The 24,076-nt window shown below is 51.1% G+C and overlaps 2 protein-coding genes across 6 annotated transcripts in view; both read left to right on the top strand.

The window, feature by feature from the left end:
- The first annotated feature begins 1,973 nt into the window (after positions 1 to 1,973).
- On the top strand, positions 1,974 to 2,768 carry Kptn (kaptin (actin binding protein)). Its single transcript, NM_001107457.1, has 2 exons — positions 1,974 to 2,270; positions 2,593 to 2,768. The coding sequence occupies exons 1-2, from the start codon at positions 2,048 to 2,050 to the stop codon at positions 2,682 to 2,684; spliced, it is 315 nt and encodes a 104-aa protein (NP_001100927.1). The 5' UTR covers positions 1,974 to 2,047; the 3' UTR covers positions 2,685 to 2,768.
- A 7,035-nt stretch (positions 2,769 to 9,803) lies between these two features.
- The window catches only part of Slc8a2 (solute carrier family 8 member A2), a 38,149-nt gene continuing 23,876 nt past the window's right edge, over positions 9,804 to 24,076 (top strand). For 4 of the 5 annotated variants that reach the window (XM_039080746.2, XM_039080711.2, XM_063270123.1 and 1 more), the window contains exons 1-3: positions 9,804 to 12,344; positions 15,798 to 16,488; positions 21,445 to 22,109. In XM_039080746.2, coding sequence (XP_038936674.1) covers positions 15,814 to 16,488; positions 21,445 to 22,109 — 1,340 coding nt within the window. In that variant the 5' untranslated portion in view covers positions 9,804 to 12,344; positions 15,798 to 15,813. Of the gene's footprint in view, positions 12,345 to 15,797; positions 16,489 to 21,444; positions 22,110 to 24,076 lie in introns of those variants that run through there. The other variant, NM_078619.2, reaches the window with a different exon arrangement.

Genomic DNA, 24,076 nt, shown 5'->3' on the forward strand with positions numbered 1-24,076 from the left:
CCTTCACATCCCATTCATTCTAGATGGTTCATGAAGCAACTGCTAGGCGTCCACTGGGAGCACAGTACTCTGCCCACCTGCCAGGAACTCTTCCTCACCAGACCAGGAATCAGGAATGCTCCAGCTCCTTGCTTCTCATCTCCCTTCATAACCACACTATGTCTAAAGGCTGCCCAGAGGAAGTCTTAATACAACATACTGGCCAATGGCCAACCACATGGTTGGAGGTTTCTAAATCTGTGTATGCTCATACACCATGGCCCACATGTGGAGATCAGAGGACATGGTCAGTCAATCCTCTTTAACTCCTTATTGAATCAGAGTCTTGGTTTTCTGTATAGTTTGAGACAGGGACTCACTATGACGCTTTGGCTATAGATTATGCTGGCCTCCTGTGTACTGGAATTAAAGGTGTGGGCCACCATGCTGGGCAAGGCAGGGTCTTCTTTCTGCTAATGTACTTAGGACTTCAAGTTAACTGGCCCAGGAGCTTCCAGCCCCATCTCTGCACAGGAATACTAGGACTACAGATGTGCACCACTTCATCTGGCTTTTTACATGGATTCCATAAATTGGATCTATGCCATCTATCTGGCCCAAAATTGGCTGGATTTTAGCATATCTATTAAGCCTGCTTTATGTCTGAGGCCATGCATTTCAGGTGCTGAGGTTGATTGAGATGGCAGATCCAGACCCCCTTGAAGGCCTCATAGTTAGGAGTACCTAGCTTGTAACCCATCTCCATCACCAAGAAGCATTAGTCCAGATCCTGCTCTCCCTAGGCTTTGGACTTGTCCTCCATAAAGCTCTTTGCATAGTTCTGGTGAGAAGTTTGTGAGGGACTCTAAAGAGTGTGATGGCACCAGGTGCAGTCTGAGTGGGCAAGGTAACCACGGGTCCTGCAGATTGTCACTATGAATATTCAGTAAAGCAGGTAGTCTCTTCTGCCACCCGGATGGACAGGTTAACTTATCTCTCCCCTGGAATAAGAATACACTTTACTATTTTAAAACTAATATTGCTTAAGTATGACATTATAATTTAGGTTTAATACTAGCTGCTTCTTTCTTTGTGGTCTTAGGGAATTTACCTACCTCAGTTGGCCTATATAATAGCATCAGTACCTTAGGGCCAGCAAGATGGCTCAGCAGATAAAGGCGCTTGCTACCAAGCCTAACTACCAGAGTTCAATTGCTGGGACCCACAGTTGTTCGCTGATCACATGCCATGGTACATGTGCCCATACAGAAACATATACATAAATGTTTAGGAAGTATTAAGAGTACCTACTTTAGAAGGACATGCCTGTGCTCTTGGCACTTGGCATACAGAGGTAAGGGAATTGTCACAAGTTTGAGGCCAGCCTGATTTGTAAATTACCGGTTTGGCTAAGGCTATGAAGTAAGATCCTGTCTCTAAAAGTAAAAAGGTTAGATATGTGCCTCCGCTTGCTTATGAGTTTAAATAAATTGGCAGATCGAACGTGCTTATACAAAAGTGTAGTAATTAGGTTTTATAATTGTTTTGTTCAGGTAGTTTTGTTGGGGAATGAGTCTGTTTATAGGAGTGCATGTGTGTGTATCAGAGAGTCAGAGTTGAGGGCTGAAAGTGTCTCATGCAGACCGGCGGTCCTGAAAACTACTTATATACTTAAGCTTGGTCTCAAACTCTGTTGAAGCGTATGGCTTTGAAACTGGTCCAAGAAGTGCCTCCACTTCCCTAATGCAGTAACCACGGGAGTGTGTGACCATCCCCCAATTCAGGGTGATTCTTATTCTTTTCACACTGCTTTCAAAGAGGCCCGAAGACGCCTTCATCCCCCATCTCAAGTCCTGGAAGACCCTCTCCTTAGTTCTGAAATGGGTAAGAAGAGTACACTCATATGCAGAAAGGCAATTTTGTCTGGGCCGCCCAGTCAGGAAGCTGGGCGCCATCTTTGTAGAGGGCAGTGGCGGCAGCTTCTTGACGTCATCAGTATGCGCTAGTGGAGGTTCCCTGACAGGTTGGGGAGCATCGGGCCAGCTGGGACCGATCGCGGAGGGCCAGGATGGGGGAGGCGGCCGTGGCAGAAGGGCCCTGTCCACTGCGAGAGGACAGCTTCACGCGCTTCTCGTCGCAGAGCAACGTGTATGGGCTTGCTGGAGGCGCCGACGGGCGAGGGGAGTTGCTGGCCGCCACTCTTAAAGGCAAGGTGCTCGGCTTCCGCTATCAAGACCTCCGACAGAAAATCAGGCCTGTGGCCAAAGAGCTGCAATTCAACTACATCCCCGGTGCGTAGCGCTGTGGTGCCGGGGGCAGGGCTGGAGTCTGGTGTTGAGGATTTTAATACTGTCACTGAGATGTGAGGTCAGGGTCAAAACTGGTAATCATTTAGGATCCGAGACAGTGGTCGTCATGGCCGGAAAGTAGTCAGGGTCCAGGATTCCGCAAACATAGATGTCAACAGCGTAGTACTCGGTGGTCAGAGGTCATGGTGATGGTGGTTAGATTCCCGCCGACCCAAAGGTTTTACTGCAATGGTGTGGAATTAGTGTGATTCGGATGCAAGACTGGAAATCTGCCTAATCAGTGAACTTTGAACTCCCCTCATAGTGGATGCTGAGATCGTCTCCATCGACACTTTCAACAAGTCACCCCCAAAACGGGGCCTGGTTGTGGGCATCACTTTTATAAAGGTACCATAGCACCCTCCACCTGTCCACGTCCTCTTCCTTAGTCCCTGTGGATCCCACCAAGTCTATCCCAAGTGCTCTGAATCTACAGAAAATGGCTTACTCCAAATGCCTTTCACCTCCCCTGCATCCCCTGAGAGCAGTTTCCACCCCACTCCCTCACCCCCCCCCCAGGACTCAGGAGACAAGGGCAGTCCCTTTCTTAACATTTACTGTGACTATGAGCCCGGCTCAGAGTACAACCTGGACTCCATTGCAGGTGAGCAGGACTTGGGGGAAATTGTGGGTGGGGCTGCCAGTTGCTACTGGGCTCAACTTGTGTCCTTCTACAGAGAGCTGCTTGAATTTGGAACTCCAGTTCACACCCTTCCAGCTGTGCCATGCAGAGTGAGTGACCCTGGGCTCCCCTGCTCTCCTACCCTTTCCTTGCACTCAGAGGCTTTTACCTTATCTGGAAAACAAAAGGCCTTTAAGGATCGGATACAGGTACTGTTAGGGGCCCAAGAAGTGATGGGCAGTATAGTCAGGAAGTAGAGTTTCATGGGACTGAAGCAGACTGGAATCCATACACCTGCCATCACCAGTCTGCTTCTCATGGTGCTTTTCAGATTGAATGCAGCCAAGATGGCTACATTGTCACCTCTCAAGTCTATTATTCCAGTGAGTTAATTGAGCACCTAGAACTCAACTTTTTTTTTTAAGATTTACTTATTTTGTTTATATGAGCACGCTGAATCTGTCTTCAGACACACCAGAAGAGGGCATCAGATCTCATTATAGATGGTTGTGAGCCACCATGTGGTTGCTGGAAATTGAACTCAGGACCTCTGGAAGAGCAGTCAGTGCTCTTAACCACTGAGCCATCTCTGCAGCCTAGAACTCAACTTCTGAAATTCTAGATCTCTATTTCTCAGACCTGGAGTCACTCTCTACCCTCATAAGCCCTGAAATCTCCATGTTGAAAAGATGCAGTTGAAGGCCGAGAATACAACTCAGGCAGTAGAACACTTGCCTAGCACATGGAGCTCTGGGTCCCTTCCAAAGCACTATATACACCAGTAATTAACCAGTGGCCCATACCTCTAATCCCAGCACTCAGGAGACAGAAGCAAGAGGACTGGAATTTGGTTCAAGGTCATCTTTGGCTGCATAGTGAGCTTGAGGCTAGCCTGGGTTATATGAGACCGTGTGTGTGTGTGTGTGTGTGTGTGTGTGTGTGTGTGTGTGTGTGTGAGAGAGAGAGAGAGAGAGAGAGAGAGAGAGAGAGAGAGAGAGAGAAGAAAGAGGGTCTATCAAACCCAGCAGCTCCTGAGAGTCTGTAGAGGGTCCTTTAAGGAGGTAGATTACAAACCACCTAGAATCTTCACGATTTAAAATCCCAACGAATGTGGGTTCTATTTCCAAGTCTTCATCACAACACTGATACCAGAGATTAGCAACATTTTGATCTGTTTTGCATTTTTTTGGGTCAGGGCTCAGTTAATAAATGTTAGGTTTTAAGGGTCAGTTGATTGGTATCACAGCTGTACAGTTTTGCCCCTGGAGCAAGCAAACAGCAGTTGACACTGAATGAGTGGCTAGGATTGTGCCAATAAAACTTTATTTACAAAAAGCACTTAGTGGGTTGGATTTGGTATGCAGGTCCTAGTGCCCAACCTTTGGTTTAGCAGGTGAGAGATACAAAAATGAAACTTCAAGGGTGTGTGTGTGTGTACACTTGCATGTACATGATGTACATGTGCAAGGATGTACTGGTGTGCATGCATGTTCATGTGTGCATACATGTGTGTGTGTATGAAGATTATTATATTTACTTGTGTGCAACAAGATCCCACAGCACATAGGCAGAGGTCAGAGAACAACCCACAGGAGTCAGTTCTTTCCTGCTATGTGGACCTGGGGATCAGGGATCGAATTCAGATCATCCAGAATGGTAGCAGTTGCCTTTATCCACTGAGCCATCTCACCCGCCCTGGCTGCGGGGTTTTTGCAGGTTCTTTCTAGAGTAACCTATCCTGTTCCTAGAGTGAAGATTCAAGCAGTCGGGGCTCTCAGAGCAGAGCTCCCAGCACCTGCACTTGGCCGCTCTGAGATCTTGCAATTGCAGAACTTATGAGCTGGTGTACGCAAATGTGCAGAACACTAAGCCATGCACCTGCCATGAGACTCTCTGAATGTCAGGTTCTCAAAGGCTTTTTTTTTTGGCTCTTACAAATGCATTTCAGTCTGGGTGTAAGAGGTACAGGTAAGTGGATCAGGAGTTCAAAGCCAGCTATGGCTACATTGTAGGTTCAAGACTAGCCTTGGGTACAGGAAACCCATCTCAAAATAAGTTGACAGTGGCATTTCTAAATCCCTGTAGGGAATTTAACCCCATTCAGGTTCTGGCACAGTCTAGGTTTCTCTGCTTTCAGAGTCCAGGTTGGGGACCAGCTAGAGACTGTCTTTCTCCTGAGCGGGAATGATCCAGCTATTCATCTCTACAAAGAGGTGAGGTGGGCAGGCTTGGCATAGTCTCAGAATGTTGGCCTGTGTGCAGGAGGCTGGTGACTGACTCCATTGCCTGGGGCGGGTCTTGCTTCTCCAGAATGAGGGGCTCCATCAGTTTGAGGAACAGCCCGTGGAAAACCTCTTTCCAGAGCTCACGAACCTGACCAGTAGGTAGGAGGGGACCCCGACACCCGAAGAAGAGATCAGGACCCTGTGTTCAGAGAAGCCAGACAGAATAGGCTGCTCTCTAGCACAACGCACAGGAGGGCGACCTTAGAGAAACTAGGAAGCATGTTGGAGTCACTCCGTTGGTAGAATGCTTGCCTAGCATGCTCAAAACCCTAGGTTCCATCCTATCATCCAGGCATGATCGTGTACACCTCTAACCTCAGCACTCGGGTGGGAGAGACAGGAGAGTCAGGAATTTAAATTCATCCTTGATTTTGAAGCTAGCCCAGGCTATAAGACCCTGTCTCCAAAAAAAAAAAAAAAACCTGGGTATCTCATTTCTCATTCCCAGCTTGCAGCATGAGCTCAAGGAAGTTGAATTGATCATGGATGAGTGTCTAGAGCAGGCAGGATGGGGCTCAGGGGCTGGATCCCGGTGCTTCAGGGAGGGGCTGGGTGTTCTGGAAAGCACATATGGAGTTGAGTTCTGGGAAATCTACCCATCTGTCCACCCATCCACTGTCCTCCTACCAGCGTCCTCTGGCTTGATGTCCACAACCTCCCAGGCTCATCCCAGCGGCTCTCAGCTCTGGGCTGCCAGAGTGGTTATGTGCGTGTGGCTCACGTGGACCAGAAGAATCGAGGTAAGGGTCAGGCCTGGGGTGGGGACAAGCCCAGGGATGGGAACAGGTCCATGAGTCCCCACTCTCCACACAGAGATCTTGCAGACTTGGACAATCCAGCAGGACGGACCCATCTCCCGAGTGATTGTGTTCCGCCCGTCGACCTCGGAAGGTGAGCTCTTCACTCTAGATCTGGGGTCTAGGAGGTGGACTCTGCAGTCTCAGCTTTCCCTACCTTAGGAGTCCAGACCAGACCTCTGGCTCCTCCTGGGGCCCCTCGCCAGCCCATAGGCTGTGTCACAGGTTGGCCTCAGATCATGTCTGTTATCCAGTCTCACTCTCCCCACTCTAGTCTAGCCTTCAACTTTTTCTCTATTTTCAACTTTCCCTTTGTGGGCTAGCCTTCACTCCTCATATTATCTTACACTGGCTTCCCCCACCCCAGACTTCTCATTCACTTTGGACTGACAACTGTCAATCATGGTCTCACCCTACCCCCAGGTGCTTTTCTTCCTTTTCCTTGACCTTGGTTTTCCCTACACTGACATTCACCTTAACCTGCCCCTCATTTTCTAAGCAAAGTCCCCTCCATCCTAATTCTCACAGTGTGATCTAGCCTTAGACTTCAACTCTGCTCTAACCTTCGTCTCTCCTGTTGTGTTCTACTTTCAGACTAACACGTCTAATGTCTGGCCACAGCCTTGTTGTAGTCTAACCTCTAATCCTCCCTTCTGAGGCACAATCTCGGGTCTTTCTTTGTCCTGAGGTCTAACCTGCATTCTTCACTGCAGAGGGGAAGGGGATAAGGGAGAGCCTTATCTCCATAGACCTGCCAACTTCTGTCTCTTCCATAGCAACCAAGGACAGCCCCCAGCAGGAAGGATACAGTCTGCTTGTGGCCAGCATGTTGGAGCCGGCTGTGGTATACTGGTGAGCATGCCTGGGCTTCTGGGCACAATTTAACCTTGTGCTTGTGTGGTATGGTCTAACCTTGTCAGCCCTTTGAGGTGGCTAGGGTCAAGAGTGGTGCTGTGATGAGGGAGAAGGTGGGAACGCTCACATCTGGATCTTGTAGAGGATTTGTTAAGGGTGGATATATCTCCCCTCCCCCGCTTTAAAGAAACCCAGACCCCTGATATGAGTGGACCAGGGATGCCAGCAGACACTGGCTTGGGAAGGCCTAGACATGCAGTGCTCAGCAATTTCCATGGTGTCAATATTCCCACCATCTTGGATTTTAAGGCACCACAAACTATGCAGTTGTGAGGCTAACAGGCAGTCAGCTTTGTGTGTGCTGGGCGTGAGTGAGATGGGATCTCAGGAAGTCAAGGCTGCCCTCCAACTATGTAGCTAAGGATGACTCTGAACCCTCATGGTGGTCCTGCCTCTGCCCCCCATGTACACAGGGGGTTACATGCATGTACCACCACACCCAGCTTCTGTGGTGCTGTGTCAAACCCTGGGCCTCATTCACGCTGCACTGTACCAATTTAACTACATCCTCGACCTCCATGTCCCCTCCACCTCTTCCACTTCATGCACTCCCATCAGCTCCTATGAGCTAGTCCCAGTTGGCTCCAGCGCACTTATGAAAGCAAGCATGGAGTTCTCCATGCTCTGTGAAGTACCAAGTGCTTAGAAGTTCAGGGATCAGGGCACCTGTGTCTCAAGAGCCACCATGTGGGTCTATACCTAGGAGCCCAGTAGGCCATCCAGAAGGGAGTCTACAGGATGGACACTTGAGGCCAGCCACTTTCAAAGGTACACACATTGAAACCAAGGTACACAGTATCAGGAGTGAGTCTGGACCTCAGGGGAAGCCAATCGGGCATCACCTACAGCCCAGAACTAAAGGTGGCCAGGACCTGTCATCTGACCTTAGCTTCCCCCCCTGCATTTGGGACCCTCAGGGACCTTCTGAACAAAGGCCTGGATGACCAACTTCTCCTGCCTGGCAGTGACCAGTTTGACAGCGTACTCTGCGGGCTGGTCACTGACGTGGACCTAGATGGACAACCGGAAGTCCTGGTGGCCACCTATGGACAGGTGGGTCTTGAAAGATGGGCCTGTCATTCATCTGCACCCCTGCAGCGAGTGACCCTGCCTCCTCAGCCTGCATGACCTTGGTCCCTCTCCCCACAGGAGCTGCTTTGCTATAAGTACCATGGACTGCCAGAGGCCAGCAGAGGCTTCCGCCTGCTGTGGCGAAGGAGCTTCGCCAGCCCCCTGCTGGCCATGGCCCATGTGGACCTGACTGGAGATGGCCTGCGGGAGCTGGCTGTGGTATCCCTGAAAGGGGTGCACATCCTCCAGGTATCAGGCCTGCCATGACTGAGGGGAAGCCACCACTCACTGAGGGTCCTTGCCAGGGACAGTGGGAGGGAGGTTGAAAATGGGGTGCCCAGCTACAGGCATAGTGTCTTGCCTTTAGGAAGGGGTAGCCTGGTCTTGGGAGGTTTCTAGAAGCCGGGAGAATGCCAAACAGTGGCATTCATGAGGGAGGTATCAGCCTGGTAAAGCAGAGTTAGATGCTGTGGGTTTTAAAATCTCAGTGTGTGTGTGTGTGTGTGTGTGTGTGTGTGTGTGTGTGTGTGTAAGGCAGGGAGGGTTTCATGTATCCTGCTCTCCTCTATCTTATTCTCCTGAGGCAGAGTCTTCTACTAAACCCCAAGCTAAGCTGGCATCTCATGAGCCCCAGAGGAGCATGTCTGAGGTCTAACCTCAACTTCTGCTTTCCACTTCTGCCTGGTTCTTGCTCTGTTAACCTCTTATTTGTTGTAGGATCTTACCTTTGTCCTCCCCACTGTGGTCTAACCTCAGCTTCTCTCTAACAGTTGAACCTCAAATACCAACCGTCTAATGTAGTCTGTTTTTTGAGCCATCTCTATCTTTCCTCTGATCACTTTCCTATTCCTTCCTTCCCTCTCTCTTTCCACTTATTTATTCATGTGTCTGGTGCTTCGTATCAGACCCACTGTGCTATGTCCCCCAGCCCTTGGGTTTGCAAGGTACAGTCACATTGTACAGCCAAAGCTGTCTCAAAATTCAGTTCTTCTGTCTCAGCCACCCTAGCACCATACCCAGCCCTTCTGCTGATCTCTAACCTCAGTTCTTTTCCACTTGGGTCTAATTTGCCCCTCCCATAGGAAATTGATCTAAAGCTGTATCCCCCACTTGCACCCTGAGTCTGGCCTCTGCTCCTACTTGGGAGATCAATTCTCACCCAACACCCTGTGGTCTAGTCTCTGTCCAGTATGGTCTAACAGGTGCCCCTCTCCAAGTCACAGCTTACCTTCCTCTCTTGTCCCCACAGCACAGCCTGATCCAGGCCTCTGAGCTGGTCTTGACACGGCTTCGTCATCAAGTGGAGCAGAGGAAACATCAGCAGGGCCTTGGGGACAAGGCGGGTCCCAGACCTGAGGAGCCCCCAGCCTCCTGAGCACTCCCTCTTCTCAGGTGTAGGCCCCTCGTGTCTATCATTGATGGGGAAGGAAGCATCTCAGAAGACAAATGTGCCCCTTGGACTCCCCGAGAAGGAGGTTGCTGAGAGTCCCTGACCCACCCCAGTGTGCTGTGTGACCCTAACCATTTGAAAAGGGGCGGAAAAGGAACGTTCTCAGCCTACCACTGCAATCCCATCAGGTGTTGGTCCCTGAAGACTATTCACACATGCAGAGCAACAGAGCTGCCTGGCTGTCATCATTTCCTTGTCTGGCAAGCATCTCTTGAGTCCTTACTGTGTGCCAGGTTCTACTGCTGGGGTCACTCTCAAAGGACTGAGGAGGAAGAGGACTTCGCAGAGATTCCTAGGTTAGACCCAGACGAAAGAAAGAAAGTCACAGTGTGTGGAGGGTGCATTTTTGAAAGCTATGAAGCCGTTCTCTGCTCCGGTGAGCTAAACTCAGGAAGTACAGTCCCAGACAAATGCCACTGAGGCTACTCTAGGTTCGTTGTCTCAACCTAGGTTGAATATAGAACCACAGATAAGGAGTCTGCAGTGAAGGGGAAGCGAGAATTCGCCAGGGGCTTCAGGCTCTGGTGGGTCCCCTGGGAGACCCATGGAGACTAAGGGAATCTTTGGGGATTTTTAGCATCTCCAATGAGCCCAATAAGGGGTCTGCAGACTCCCTCAACCCCAAAGTAGAAGTGATCAAGCTACTGGTCTATTTAGGAGGGGGATGGTCTGGAAAGAAAAGGGATTAGACTGGGCATGGGTGAAGGCTAACAAAGTAAGTGTGCATAGACTGTGGTGTGGGGTGTCAAAGCTAGACCAAGGCAGGCAGGCCCCAGGAGATACTGTGCTAAAGTAGGTATTGGGACTCAGCTGAACAGCCCAAGGATCAGAGAGACAAGAGCAGTTACCACCTCCATGGTTCCATCAGAGACTCCAACCCAAAGCCCAGAGGAATGTAGCCCAAAGGAAATGTTGCTTCCCCAACCTCTGACCAGGAATAGAACTGGGGTCATATGAGAGAGGGAGTCCAGACTGGGGATGGGGCCTGGGTGGAACATCTGATCCCTTGGAGGAACATGTGTTTGCGGGGTTGGATAGGTAGCAGTCACTCCTACTAGGAAGTCCACCTGTAAATCTGACCACCTTCCTTCGCTGCAAAGGTCTTGGGACATCAGATGCCAAGTTCCCAACTTCCCAGGCTCCAACCTCTAGAAGCCAGGCCAAAGCGTGGGAAGCTTCAGGGAGTTGGAATTTCCCTCTCCTGGCAGCAGGCCTGAGTGTCCCTCCAGAGCTGGCAGTGGGTACCGGCTGCTGGCAGGGCCAGCCTTCTCTCCCTCCTGTACCATTTTGTGCTCAGCACCTAGCACCTGTCACCTGTCCTCTAGAGGGAGGGAGCCTGCAGTGGGGTTTGTCCTTAGGGTAGTGATGGTGAGGGGGTGTGATACATGCATCCTGAGGTGTGTGCATCTGTGCACTTGTAGGTAGGAGTGCAAACATTCTTCCAACTGGTTCACATCTTCAACCCCACACACCAAGATTGTTTTGAGTCTAGGTCTTGCTGTGATGATGGCTTGGAACTCAGCCATTCTCCTGTCTTGGCCTCCTGAGTGCTGGGGTCACAGATGCATGTCACCGCACTGGTGATCTTGATCCTTCCTTCCCTACCTTGCCAGCCCAGAGACAGTACAGCATGTGGTAAAGATACAAAACCTGAAGCCACAGTTGCTGTCTCAGTTTCCCCACCTTCGAAATGTTAAAATGGAGCTAATAACATCTACCTCTGGGGATTGGGAGTGAGGCCGTGTTTTGGCGTGGCAGGGGCAGTGGGAATGGTTCTCGTCGTACCTGGGCACTCTAGTGACAGTTCCCTGTCTTCTGTAAGGTGCTCTGAGCAGGCTGAGCTGTGAACTTGGAAAGATCTGCCGCCCGACATTCCTTCCCCCACTTCCCCCAGGTCTGCCAGCCTGTGGCTATTTGTAGCGATGACTGCATCTCTGGGCCCTTGTATGGACGGGATGCTGTGCGTGTGTGATCAAGGAGGGGAACTGGGAAACTACAGGACAGACAGGTGTATGTACTTGCGCCCTCCGTCGCTGTCCTTGGATTCTAGTGCTGAACCCCGAGACTGGGGCAACCTGCAGACCCAGCCCTGCCAAGCCCCTCGGCCACCCACTAGCTTCCTTGGCCACGCCCCATTCTGGGCTCCTCCCTCTTGCTCTTTTGCAAGGCCTCGTCTCAGCTTTGTGGCCCCGCCCCCAACTGCCTGGCCACGCCTCCTCCTATTGGCTCCTCCTTCGGCGGATTCCCCAGCCTGAGCTCCCAGGCCTCGCTCCCTCCCATAAGCCCTGCCCTCTCCTGGCTCCTCCCTCTTTTCCTCCGGCCTCTATATTCCTCCTCCTGGTGGTCCCTTCCCTAGCTCCCCTGTGCCCACCCTCTCTCTTCCTTCAGCTCCTCCCTCTTCCAGGCTGTCCCTGTCCTCCAACCACAACTACCCTATTTCCACACCACCCTTCCTAAATTTCCTCTCTCCCACCTCCCGGTGGTCCTTTTCCCAGCTCACTTGTCCCACCCCCTCTCATCCGCGGCATCTCCCTCCTTCAGCCTAGTCCCTCTTTCCCGGCTGATTCCCCCGCCCCAATTCCTCTGTTCCCGCCCCCTTCCCCCGGCTTCCTCCCAAGCTGTACTCCCCTGCCTCTCCAATCTAGCCCCCTCCCCGGGGCTGCTTTCTCAGCCCCCCCCCTTCCTCTGTCCCCGCCCCCTCCCCTGGACTCCGCCCTCCTCCCAGCCCCTCCCCAGTTCCCCTCCTAGCATCCCCTCTCTTCCCTCCTCCCTGCTCTCCCTCAGTCCCCAGCTCCTCTCCCTCTTTCTCCCTTTCCTCCTCGGGCGGAGGCGCCCACTGCCGGGGGCCCAGCGGGGACCGGCCCGGCTGCAAAGCAGGTAAGAGCCCAGCGTGGCCGTCCGGAGCCCAGGGGTTGCGGGAATCCAGGCTGCGCCGGGTCGTCAAGTGCAGGGGGCTTCCTGAGTCCTGGCTCCGAGTCCTGGCTGTCCGCTTTCAGCGTGCGCCATGTGTACAGTGTATGTCTGTCTGTCTGTCTCTGGGCACCTGGGTCTGTCTCTCCCCTCTTCTCCCTCTGCCTGTAGCCAACTCACACCCACACACCTCTGTCTCCGCCCCTGATGCACAGGGACCTGGAGGAGGCAGATTCCCCGCAGTGTGGACTCCCCCGAGGGCCTGGAGTGCCCTCAACTCCTCCTCACCCCTTCTTAGCCCAGGTCTCTCCATTCTCCCAACCCTGACTTTCTGGGGCTGGTCCTGCCTACAGCCTAGCCTGTGTAGTAACATTAGACCAGTCCCTCCACAGTCTAACTCCCATACAAAGTCTAACTCCCATACCTCTCACTGTTTGTCCATTCATTCTTTGGACAACTCTGAGACACCTCGCTACTCCTGGGCACTGTTCTAAGGTCAGGCTAGACAGGTCCTTCTCACAGTCTCACTTCCATCCCTCCAGCTTCACGCCTGCTTCACAGTGAGGTTGGGTGGGGAAGCAGACACCTTCTGTGGGCTGTATAGAGGGGCTCAGCCCGACGTTTTCCTTCCCTCAGGAAGGGCTCCAGAAAAGGTGGGCGAGGTGCTGACTGACACCTGGGCCAGAGCTGGGGTGAGCTTTCACGTGCCCACAAGATGCCCGCCCTGCATGACAGGCGCGTGGGGATTCCAGATGGCTTAAAAGATCACTGGGTTAGGAGCCCCACGCCTTAATACCTCTGCCTCTGACTTGACCAAGTCCTTTCTCTCTCTACTGGCCTCAGTTTATCTGTCTGCAATCTGCAACTGTGTGTGTAGTGGGGGCCCTGTGTGATTAATGGAAAGAGAGCTGGTGTGTGTGTGTGTTCTGAATTCTGCATTTCCACTCTGCGTTGCATCGCCCCCGCCCCCAGCAGTCAGGATAAACACCAGGTCCTCACCCTGCTGTAGCTGCCTTGAGGAGTCCCACCTGGCTTTCCAGAATCCCCCAGAGACAGGTCAAGCAGAACAGGACACTCACCACTAGCCCAGCTGGCCAGCAGCCCATGAGGTTTGTGGAGAGACTAAAGATGCCACCCTGAGAGGGTACTACCATCCTCCCTGCCGGCCCTTCCTGGATTCAACCTGATCCTTTCGACATTGAGTCTACACCCAGCTTAGCTTTCAAGGCTCAGAGGAGGAAGCCTGGAGCAGAAAATGTGGCTGCCCTAGCCACAGACAATGCTCAGGCCTCTTGTCCAAGTGTTTCACAAATATTTATCTAGTGCTTTCTCTCCTGGGTCCCTCTTCCAAGACTAGGAGATGGGGGAGAGAAATCTGGGTAACAGCAAAAGAAATCCAGTGACTGGATGACCCTGCCTCTGGGTGGGCAAACATTAGTCTACCCACCCTGGTGTTCCTGGAGGACTAAAACTGGAGGGACAATTGATTAGACTTGAACTAGGACTTCCCAGGCATCTCACCCTCCTCCAAAGAGGCAGTTAAATGTAGTTAGATGGATTCTTGACTTTCAGGGTCTTCCCTGTTTCTCCCAAAACCCAAAAAGGGAGGAGGGAGAAGCAAAGGGGAGTCTGCTTGGGATCCTGGTGGGTTCGTAATTACGCCTGAGTGTTTGCTAATTAGGGGCTGCTAATTAGATATATCATTAAAGGCCTTGTCTAGGGGGCTAACTGTGTAGCGGCTCTTTAAGAATCACCCCTCTCCCCGCCCCTGCCTACACACACACACACACACACACACACACACACACACACACACACACACACTCCACTCACTCCTTTTCGGGAAGTTCTGCCAACATACTGCCTCCCTCCCCCAGAGAAGCGGGCTCCTGGTCTGTGGGTGTGAGTTGAGGGCAGGCTGTGGGTTAGACTTTGAGAGGAACTTTTAGACTGACAGAGAAAGTGGTAATTCCTGAAGACAAGGCTAGAGGCACCCTAAGGTATTTCTAATGGGCAGCAGGCTCAGGTGACAGCTCCTCCGGACCGCCTTTTCTCTATAATAGGCAACTGGGTTACCATAACAACATGAGGGCGGGGCCAGGAGCTCAGACCTTGGGCACCTTCTGGGGAGAGTGGATGCTGGGTGATCTGTGCAAATTGCCTCACTTCTCTGAGCCTTGATCCTCTACTTTGTGAACTGAGTGGAAGACTCCTCTCCAAAGGCCAAGGGTGTCATCTTGGAGAGCTCAGTCAGAACCCCAGGGAGGAGAGAGCTTCAGGCCCCAAGGGAGAAACTTGCATGGTTTGTGTGAGGAACAACAGAGGCTAGAATGCCTGGAACAGAGCAGGTGGGACAGAGGCCATGCAAGCAAGGGAGGTGTCCATAGTCCTCTGAGACTGGAGCTGTGGAATGTTCTGGAAGGAGAATGGATGGGCACTCCTGTGTGCTTATTGCTTATTTGTTACTGTGTGGATTTATAAGGTCAGAGGACAACTTCGTTGAGTCAGCTCTCTCTTCCTATCTCTTCTTTGGCCATAGCACACTTAAACCCTCCCCCTCAAAATAAATAAAATGTAATAAAACATAAACTCAGAAAGACAAAAATAGACACTCATACCCAGAACCTATTACAGCCCCGTCAAGGGTCAAGCCGAAATGACTAGAATCGCCCAGTGGGCTCCTGGCCTCCAGCTGATATGGGTTTCACAGTGTTCTTTGTAACTGGTGTCCTTCACTGGGCCCCGTGTCTCAGGATCGGGTTCCTCTATGTCCTCACAATCAGCCACAGTCCCTCCCTGCTTAGGGGCAGTATACTACTCCATCACTGTTCCTGCATTTAATTGTTGAGAGGCCTCTGAATTGTTTCAAGGTTGTCCCTGTTGTAAATAAAGCTGCCCCAGACATTCTCCTGGGGGCCATTTCCCGAGATGGGTGTAGAAGCCTCTCCTAGGAACAAAGCTGCAGAATCACAGAGTGTGTGAGGGTTGGCTGCAGGTTCCCAGGGTACTTTGACTCACTGATGTTTCCAGCATTTCGCAAACCCCCTCTGTCCTGGGTATTCCTGTGTTTTTTCATTTGGGTGTCCATGTGGTGATCTCTGTCTCCTTGTCTCCTGTGCCGGTTCCCAGCTCACCTGTGTCCTGTAGTCTAACAAACTGGGATACTATTCTTCGACAGTGCTGGTAATGAAACCCAGGGCTTTCTGCATGCTAGGTATGCAGTCTATCAATGAGCACCACCTTCAAACCCTCACTGCATAGTAGGAAAGTACTGTGCCTTTGAGCAACATCCCAGCCCCTCACTGGGGGATTCTAGGCAGGGGCTCAACCACTGAGCCACGCCCCCAGACCACACTGTGCATTTTGAGTGGCAGGGAGGCATGTGATCTGCTCACTTTGATCTCTTGCTCCTCTCCCCAGGACCTGACCACCCCCCATGGCTCCCTTGGCTTTGGTGGGGGTTGCCCTCCTTCTGGGGGCACCCCACTGCTTGGGGGAAGCTACTCCGACCCCATCCCTGCCACCTCCCCCAGCTAATGACAGCGATGCCAGCCCAGGCGGCTGCCAAGGTTCCTACCGCTGCCAACCAGGGGTGCTGCTGCCTGTGTGGGAACCCGACGACCCATCACTGGGGGACAAGGCTGCACGGGCCGTGGTGTACTTTGTGGCCATGGTCTACATGTTCTTGGGTGTGTCTATCATTGCTGATCGTTTTATGGCATCCATTGAGGTCATCACATCCAAGGAGAAAGAGATCACCATCACCAAGGCAAATGGGGAGACCAGCGTGGGCACTGTACGCATCTGGAATGAAACGGTGTCCAACCTTACACTCATGGCCCTGGGCTCCTCAGCACCTGAGATTCTGCTGTCTGTCATCGAGGTCTGTGGCCACAACTTCCAGGCGGGTGAGCTAGGCCCAGGCACCATCGTGGGCAGTGCCGCCTTCAACATGTTTGTGGTCATTGCTGTGTGTGTGTATGTCATCCCGGCTGGTGAGAGCCGTAAGATCAAGCACTTAAGGGTCTTCTTCGTCACAGCCTCTTGGAGCATCTTTGCCTATGTCTGGCTTTATCTCATTCTAGCAGTTTTCTCTCCAGGCGTGGTCCAGGTGAGTAAAGACCAACACTCCAGGCCTGGTGGCTTGGAATGTCTGTGTGTGTGCATTTGTGTGCGTGCGTGCGTGCGTGCGTGCGTGCATGCGCGTGCACACCCGTGCGGGTACGAGTGCCCGTCACACTCTGCACCAGGGGACTGAGCCAAAGACAGCAAGTTAAAAATGCAGGTACAAGTAGAGAGCTCTGTGCCCACCCAGAAGGTAATTCCCAAGGCTGTGCATTAGCTAACAGAGCCCAAGATCCATGTAAGACATGCCTCAGCTAGCCACGCAGTTACCTGAGAGCACTCTTTTTGCATAATTTACTCTGGACTTTACCATAAGACATCTCTATTTGCATAATTCACACTTCATTTGCATTGACCAGCCTCCTGTGTTCTGACAGCGCAAATCAATTTGAGTAACTTGGCCCATTTACATAATATATCCACAGGCTGGCATCTGTGGTACACACATCTGCATAATTTATCTCTGTGTAGGGCCAGAGAGATGGGCAGTTTGCATGGCTCATTCATTATTCAGCTTCAGTTCAGATTCAGTGTAGTTTATACTCCCATCCAATTGGCAGGGACACCAGCAAAAGCCGGTGTCCCCTTTGCATAATTTATTTCCACACCAAGACAAATTTGAAACTCACAGCTGCCTGGCTCACACCCCGATTCCCACAATCCTCCGTCTATCTCCCCAGCGTCCAGTGTCTTCACCAGCACCCCTGCCTGTCCTCATCTTCCTTTACAACATTTGGTTAATTTATTTCCCACAAGTCTAAGAGTGCAGCCTCTATTTGCATAATTTATTCATGGGTCTGGCCTAATTTGTACACCCACATGCATAATTTATTTGTGGTGCCCAAGACTCACTCATTCACGCTGTGCATGATCTGTTAACTGCTGTCACTTAATAGATTCTACTCTAGAAGTACCCAGATATAAAAGTGCCCTAGAGTTGGTATCAAAGTAGAGACTGCAGGGTTTATCTGGGCATGGGACCTCTGGAAGAGCAGTCAGTGCCCTTAACCACTGAGCCATCTCCACAGCCTCAGTTTTCAGGTTCTCTTAAAAAAGGACTGCATCCTGGCTTAGGACCGAATCCAAATAGCCTTTGTGTGAGTGTGTGAGGTGAAGGTTTTCGTGTGAGTGTACACATGTGTGCAGCCACAGAGGTCAATGACCGGGCTTCCTCAGTGGTCCACCTTATTTTTTGAGACAGGGTCCCTCTCTGAACCTACAGATCACTGACTGATTAGACTGGATAGCTCCTGAGCTCAGGAGACCTCCTGTCTCCACCTCCCCAGCACGGGACTCACACCTCACCCAGTATATACAAACATACATACATACATACATACATACATACATACATACATACATACACACACACACACATGTATATGAAAGAGAGAAAGAGAGAGCTCTGTGAAGAAGGAATTTTAGATACTGTGGGTGAGTTGTAGGGAGGAGCAGAGTGGAGGAGACATAAAAGCTGGCTATGATGTAGAAGGTAGAAGGAAGATGGAAGATACCACAGCTCCAGATGGAGGCAAGGTCCAGATGGACCTTTTATTTATACTCAGGGAAGGAAATGAAGTGGGAGAGGCTGGGGGCTTTTGCCAATTAATGGAGAAACTCCATTAATGAACACACACACACACACACACAGAGAGAGAGAGAGACAGAGACAGAGACAGACAGAGACAGAGACAGACAGACAGACACAGACAGAGAGGGGAGCCTCCATGAGTGCTCTCCCCTGCTTTTGCCCCAGTGGAGCTATGAGGTCTCAGAGCCATCTGGACACACTAAGGGGTGGGGACTAAGGGCTAGCGAGACCAGATCTGGACTGGCAAGATTGCTCAGTGGATAGAGGTGCTTTGTAGCCAAGCCTAAGGGCCTGAGTAGCTTCTGAAAGTTTGTCTCTGACCTCCATGCCCCCTCCCACTTCACAACAATAAACAAATAATGTTATAAACAATGAAAAATCCTCTTTCTCTCTCAGACATCTTTGTAAGAAACTTGGGGACCACATCATCTGAAGCGCTCCGTCCTTTCCTTCTTACCTTGAATGAGAAGATGGTGTCGTGGATATTTATGTGATAGCCTTTGTGACCTGGAGAGATGGCTTAGCAGTGGGGAGTGCCTGCTGCTCTTGCAGAGGAGACAGGATGGGTTCACAGCACCCAGATCTGTGGCTCACAATTCCTCTAAGCCCAGTTCCAGGGGATTTGATACCCTTTTCTGGCCTTAGACAACTGCACAAATATTCTCTCTCCCTCTCTCTCAATTAAAAAAATTTTTTAATTTTTCAAGACAGGGCTTCTCTGTGTAGCTCTGGCTGTCCTGGAACTCACTCTGTAGACCAGGCTGGTCTTGAACTCAGAGATCCACCTGCCTCTGCCTCCCAAGTGCTGGGATTAAAAGCTGCACCACCGCTGCTCAGTCAGTTTTTGTTGGTTGTTTGCTTTGCTTTTTTGTGTTGGAGATTGAAGCTAGGACCTTCACATGCTAGGCTAGGGCCTTCACATGCTAGGCTAGGACCTTCACATGCTAGGCCAGGACCTTCACATGCTAGGCTAGGACCTTCACATGCTAGGCCAGGACCTTCACATGCTAGGCTAGGGCCTTCACATGCTAGGCTAGGGCCTTCACATGCTAGGCCAGGACCTTCACATGCTAGGCCAGGACCTTCACATGCTAGGCCAGGACCTTCACATGCTGGGCCAGGACCTTCACATGCTAGGCTAGGACCTTCACATGCTAGGCTAGGACCTTCACATGCTAGGCCAGGACCTTCACATGCTAGGCCAGGACCTTCACATGCTAGGCTAGGACCTTCACATGCTAGGCAGGTGGTACTGAGCCAAGGTCCCAGCCCTTCAATCATAGGTTCTAGGCAAGCATTCTACCATGAAGCCATTTTGGGGGGATTTATTTATTTTTATTTTACATGTACGAGTGTTTTACTGCATGTCTGTGCACCATGTGTGCCTGCTGCCTGCAGAGACTAGGAGAGGATGCTGGATCCCTGGAACTGGAGTTTTAGATAGTTGCAAACCTCCGTGTGAGCGCTGGCAACTGAATCTCCTGGGTCCTCTGGAAGAACAGCCAGTGCTCTTAACCACTGAGCTATATCATTCCAGCTCCACCGATTTCTTTCTCAAAACCTAAAATATTTTAAAAATTAAAAAAAAATAATTTTTGAGACAAGGCCCTGGCCTGTTTTGAACTTGTAGAGATCAACCTGCCTCTGCCTTCCCAGAGCTAAAGGCATGCACCACCACACCTGACTAAACCCCTCTAAAGTTGATGTTTGTGTTGGATGTATATGGTGGGTACCCAGGAAGAAAGACAGAGGATAACTTGAAAGAATCAGTTTTCTCCTTCTACTCTGTGGGCCCTGGGGATCAACCTCAGGGTGTCCGTCTTGGCAGCATGCATCTTTACCCACAGAGCTTTTTTAAAAATATTTATTTGTTTTATGTATGTGAGTACACTGTCAATGTCTTCAGACACACCAGAAGAGGACATTGGACCCCATTACAGATGGTTGTGAGCCACCCTGTGGTTTCTGGGAATTGAACTCAGGACCATCTTCCCAGCCCCCAAGCCCCCACCACAGCTTTTTGAGAAAAGATTTCACCAAGTTTTCCAGGCTAGCCTAGACCATGTTGTCCTCTTGCCTCAGCCTCCCAAGTTGCTCCAATCACCAAATTGTGCCAGATCATTTCACCTCTTGGGTGTTTCACATGTGCCAGGAGCAGGCAGTGCTCTGTGCTAGGGACAGGCATGGCAGCTCCAGCTTAGAGGTGGCCCTCATTAACTGACCATGAGGTCATTGGATTTCCTCAGCTACCTGACGTGGGGCAGCTTCCAAGGAATGAAAGATAAATGATTGCCCCAGATCCCAGAAATGAACTTTTAGAGTCAGTCTTGCCCATGAGATCCGCTCAGACTCTGAGGAAGGAAAGGCTGTCTGGAGCTCTGGTCACCAGTTCTTGTATGGTGAGATGGAGTGATTGTGGCGATCAGAGAACATGTGTGCAAGGTGAAGAGGAGGAAATGGAGGGGGAGGCACAGGAAGAGATAACCCTGATAAGCCAGGACCACAAGTGGGACATCGTCACTTGGCGGAGGCTAAGAATGTCTTGGTGTCTAGTGCATATGCAGCAAGGTATAGCGCTCAGTGGGTAGATGAATAAGAAGACCAGGAGGGAGGCGGGCAAAGAGCACATGCCGTTTGGAGAGGCGCACTTACTGAGAGGGCAGAGGAGAAAAACTTTGAAGACTCTTCAAGGGAGAGAGCCAGGTGTCTACAAAAAGATTTAAAAAAAAAAAAAAAAAAAAAAAGGACATAGAGGCGAGGGAACCTAGGTAACCGGAACAAGTGAAAAGGAGAAGAGAAGGAAGATTAAAAACACCAGCTGAGAGAAGGGGGCAGACAGAAGAGACAGTAAGAGAGGCAGAGATGAAGAGTCAGGCCATTAAAACTGACATGAGATGGGGAAAGGAGAGGGGAAAGGAAGGAGGGGGGATAAATAGTAGGGCTGCAGAAGAATGCATGAGTGGGTGAATGGGAAAACGGGTGGATGGCTGTGTGCATGCTTGTGTTGATGGATGAGTGGATGTGTGGACGAAGGAAGGATACATAGGTGGATAGATGGGGAGTTGATACAGGAATAGGTAGATGATGGACGTTTGGGTAGAAGGAGGACGGGTGACTGGGTAGCTGGCTAGATGGAGGATGGATGGATGGGAAGGATAGATAAGTGGTGGATGTGAGTGTTGGATGGATGGATGGTGGGTGGATGGATGGATGGGTGGGTTGACATATGGATGGATGTGTTAGATGGGTGTGTGTGTGTGGAGAAACATGAGCATAGGAGAAGCAGAAGTGAACAGAGATGAGCAGGAGAAAGGGACAGCATGTAGAGCACTCACAGTCTGCTGCCCTCAGGTGTGGGAGGCACTGCTCACGCTGGTCTTCTTCCCGGTGTGTGTGGTGTTCGCCTGGATGGCGGACAAGCGACTGCTCTTCTACAAGTACGTGTACAAGCGCTATCGCACCGACCCTCGCAGCGGAATCATCATCGGGGCAGAGGGAGACCCGCCCAAGAGCATCGAGCTGGATGGCACATTCGTGGGCACTGAGGTCCCAGGCGAGCTGGGTGCATTGGGCACAGGTCCCGCTGAGGCGCGTGAGCTGGACGCCAGCCGGCGCGAGGTCATCCAGATTCTTAAGGACTTAAAGCAGAAGCACCCGGATAAGGACCTGGAGCAGCTGGTGGGCATCGCCAAGTACTATGCACTGCTGCACCAGCAGAAGAGCCGTGCCTTCTACCGCATCCAGGCCACGCGGCTGATGACAGGTGCGGGCAACGTGCTGCGCCGACACGCTGCGGATGCTGCCCGCAGGCCTGGGGCCAACGATGGTGCCCCCGATGATGAGGACGATGGTGCCAGCCGCATCTTCTTTGAGCCCAGCCTCTACCACTGCCTGGAGAACTGCGGGTCAGTGCTGCTGTCGGTGGCTTGCCAGGGTGGTGAGGGCAACAGCACCTTCTACGTGGATTACCGCACGGAGGATGGCTCTGCAAAGGCAGGCTCCGATTATGAGTACAGGTGCGTCCTGGTACAGGTTACTCTCAGGTTCACGTGGGTCCCAGCTATGAGTAGGACCAAGATCCAGGTGGGTCCCAATCTAGGTGGCTCTTGGACCCAAGTAGTTCCCAAGTAAAGTTAGGTCCTGCTTCAGGAGACTCTCAGGCCCACATAGATCCCAACGGCAAGTGTGTCCCGGGTCCAGGTAAGTCTTAGAATAGGTAGTATACTATAGTGTACTAGTGTCCTATAGTATAATGGTATAGTATAGGTAGGTCGTATAGTCTTTGTCCAGATTGGTCCCGAGCATAGGTGAGTCTAGGTGCACGTGGGTTCTAGGCAGGTCACATGAGAAGGGAGGCATAGTGCCTCCCTTGGGCTAAGCCTCAGGATCTCCTCTAGAGTCTCCCTTCCTTTCTATTTGCAGATCTGTAGCATCAGTGTATGAATGCATTCATTCATCATTCATTCATTCATGATCCAGCCATCATTCATTCCTTCACTTCCCTGAGCCATGCCCCAAGCCCCTCACTGGGGGATTCTAGGCAGGGTGTAACCACTGAGCCACACCACTATGGAATATTTTGTTATTCAGAGGAAGGGGCATCCCTGCTGCTTAAATACATTTTCAGGGTGCCCTGTGGTAAAGGAGCTACACCACACTGCTTTCCACCTTGCCCTCATTACCTGCCGCTCTTGGTGTACAGACAGGCCCTTGTAATGTCTGTAGTTTTTTTTTTTTTTTTTTTTGGTTCATTTTTTTCGGAGCTGGGGACCGAACCCAGGGCCTTGCACTTCCTAGGTAAGCACTCTGCCACTGAGCTAAATCCCCAGCCCCATGTCTGTAGTTTTATCAAGTTCTTAGCCATTGGGAAGAAGTGCTGGTTCTATGTAATAATTTTCCTGCCTCCTAAATGTACCAGATTCTGGGGTAGGCAGAGTTGCCTTTGAGATTTTTCCCCTCAACATTCACAAGTCATTTGTACCTCTTATTTCTGGACCATGCTGGCTTTGTTTGTTTATTTGTTTGTTGTTTGTTTAAAACAGGGTTTCTCTGTGTAGCCCTGACTGTCCTGGAACTCATCTGTAGACCAGGGTGGCCTCAAATGCAGATCTGCCTGCCTCTGCTTCCTTAGTGCTGGGGTTGAAGGTATGTGCTACTACTGCCTGGCATACTATTTTATTTTTTTAAAGATTTATTTATTTTAGGTGTATATAAGTACACTGTCACTGTCTTCAGACACACCAGAAGAGGGCATCGGATCCCATTACAGATGGTTGTGAGCCACCATGTGGTTGCTGGGAATTGAACTCAAGACCTCTGGAAGAGCAGCCAGTGTTCTTAACCACTGAGCCATCTCTCCAGCCCTTATTTTATTTTAATTAATGGAATGTAGCAGAGTCAACCTAGTGAATCTCCAGGATCTGCCTGCCTCTTCCAGGGTCCCCATGGCATCCTCTGGCATAGTGTCCTCCCTCTCCTCCCATTGAACCCAAAGGCACACATGTCACTTGACTGCCACATCTCAATGACTTTCTTCATTCTGTTTCTTAGACCTCCCATGAGTTTTGTGTCCATGTTTCTCTCCTCTCCCGTTTTCACATGTGTGGCTGATCAGTGTGTCCCTATGTGTGTACAGGAATGTTTGAATGTGTCGGTACACATGTATGACAGTGCATGTGATGACGGGAGTCACCCTCCATCTCCCTCACCTCATTCATAAGGCGGGCTCTCCCATCACTCAGAGTTTGCAGATACTGCTAGCTTTCCTAGCCAGCTTGCTCTAAGGATCCAGTCTCCACCCTATGGGGCTGGAGTTAAACCTGGGCCACCATGCCCACTTGGCATTCATGTAGGCTCTCGGGAGCTGAACTCAGGTCCTCGTGCTTGTGCAGCTTCCTCCCCATCCCCAGTGCATTTGAAACTAGGGTCCTAGAACTATCTGCAATTTGACCTGGCCTCATAGTTCCACAGACAGAGACCACGT

The sequence above is a fragment of the Rattus norvegicus genome, chromosome 1, assembly GCF_036323735.1.
Source record: "Rattus norvegicus strain BN/NHsdMcwi chromosome 1, GRCr8, whole genome shotgun sequence".
NCBI classification, from domain to species: Eukaryota; Metazoa; Chordata; class Mammalia; order Rodentia; family Muridae; genus Rattus; species Rattus norvegicus.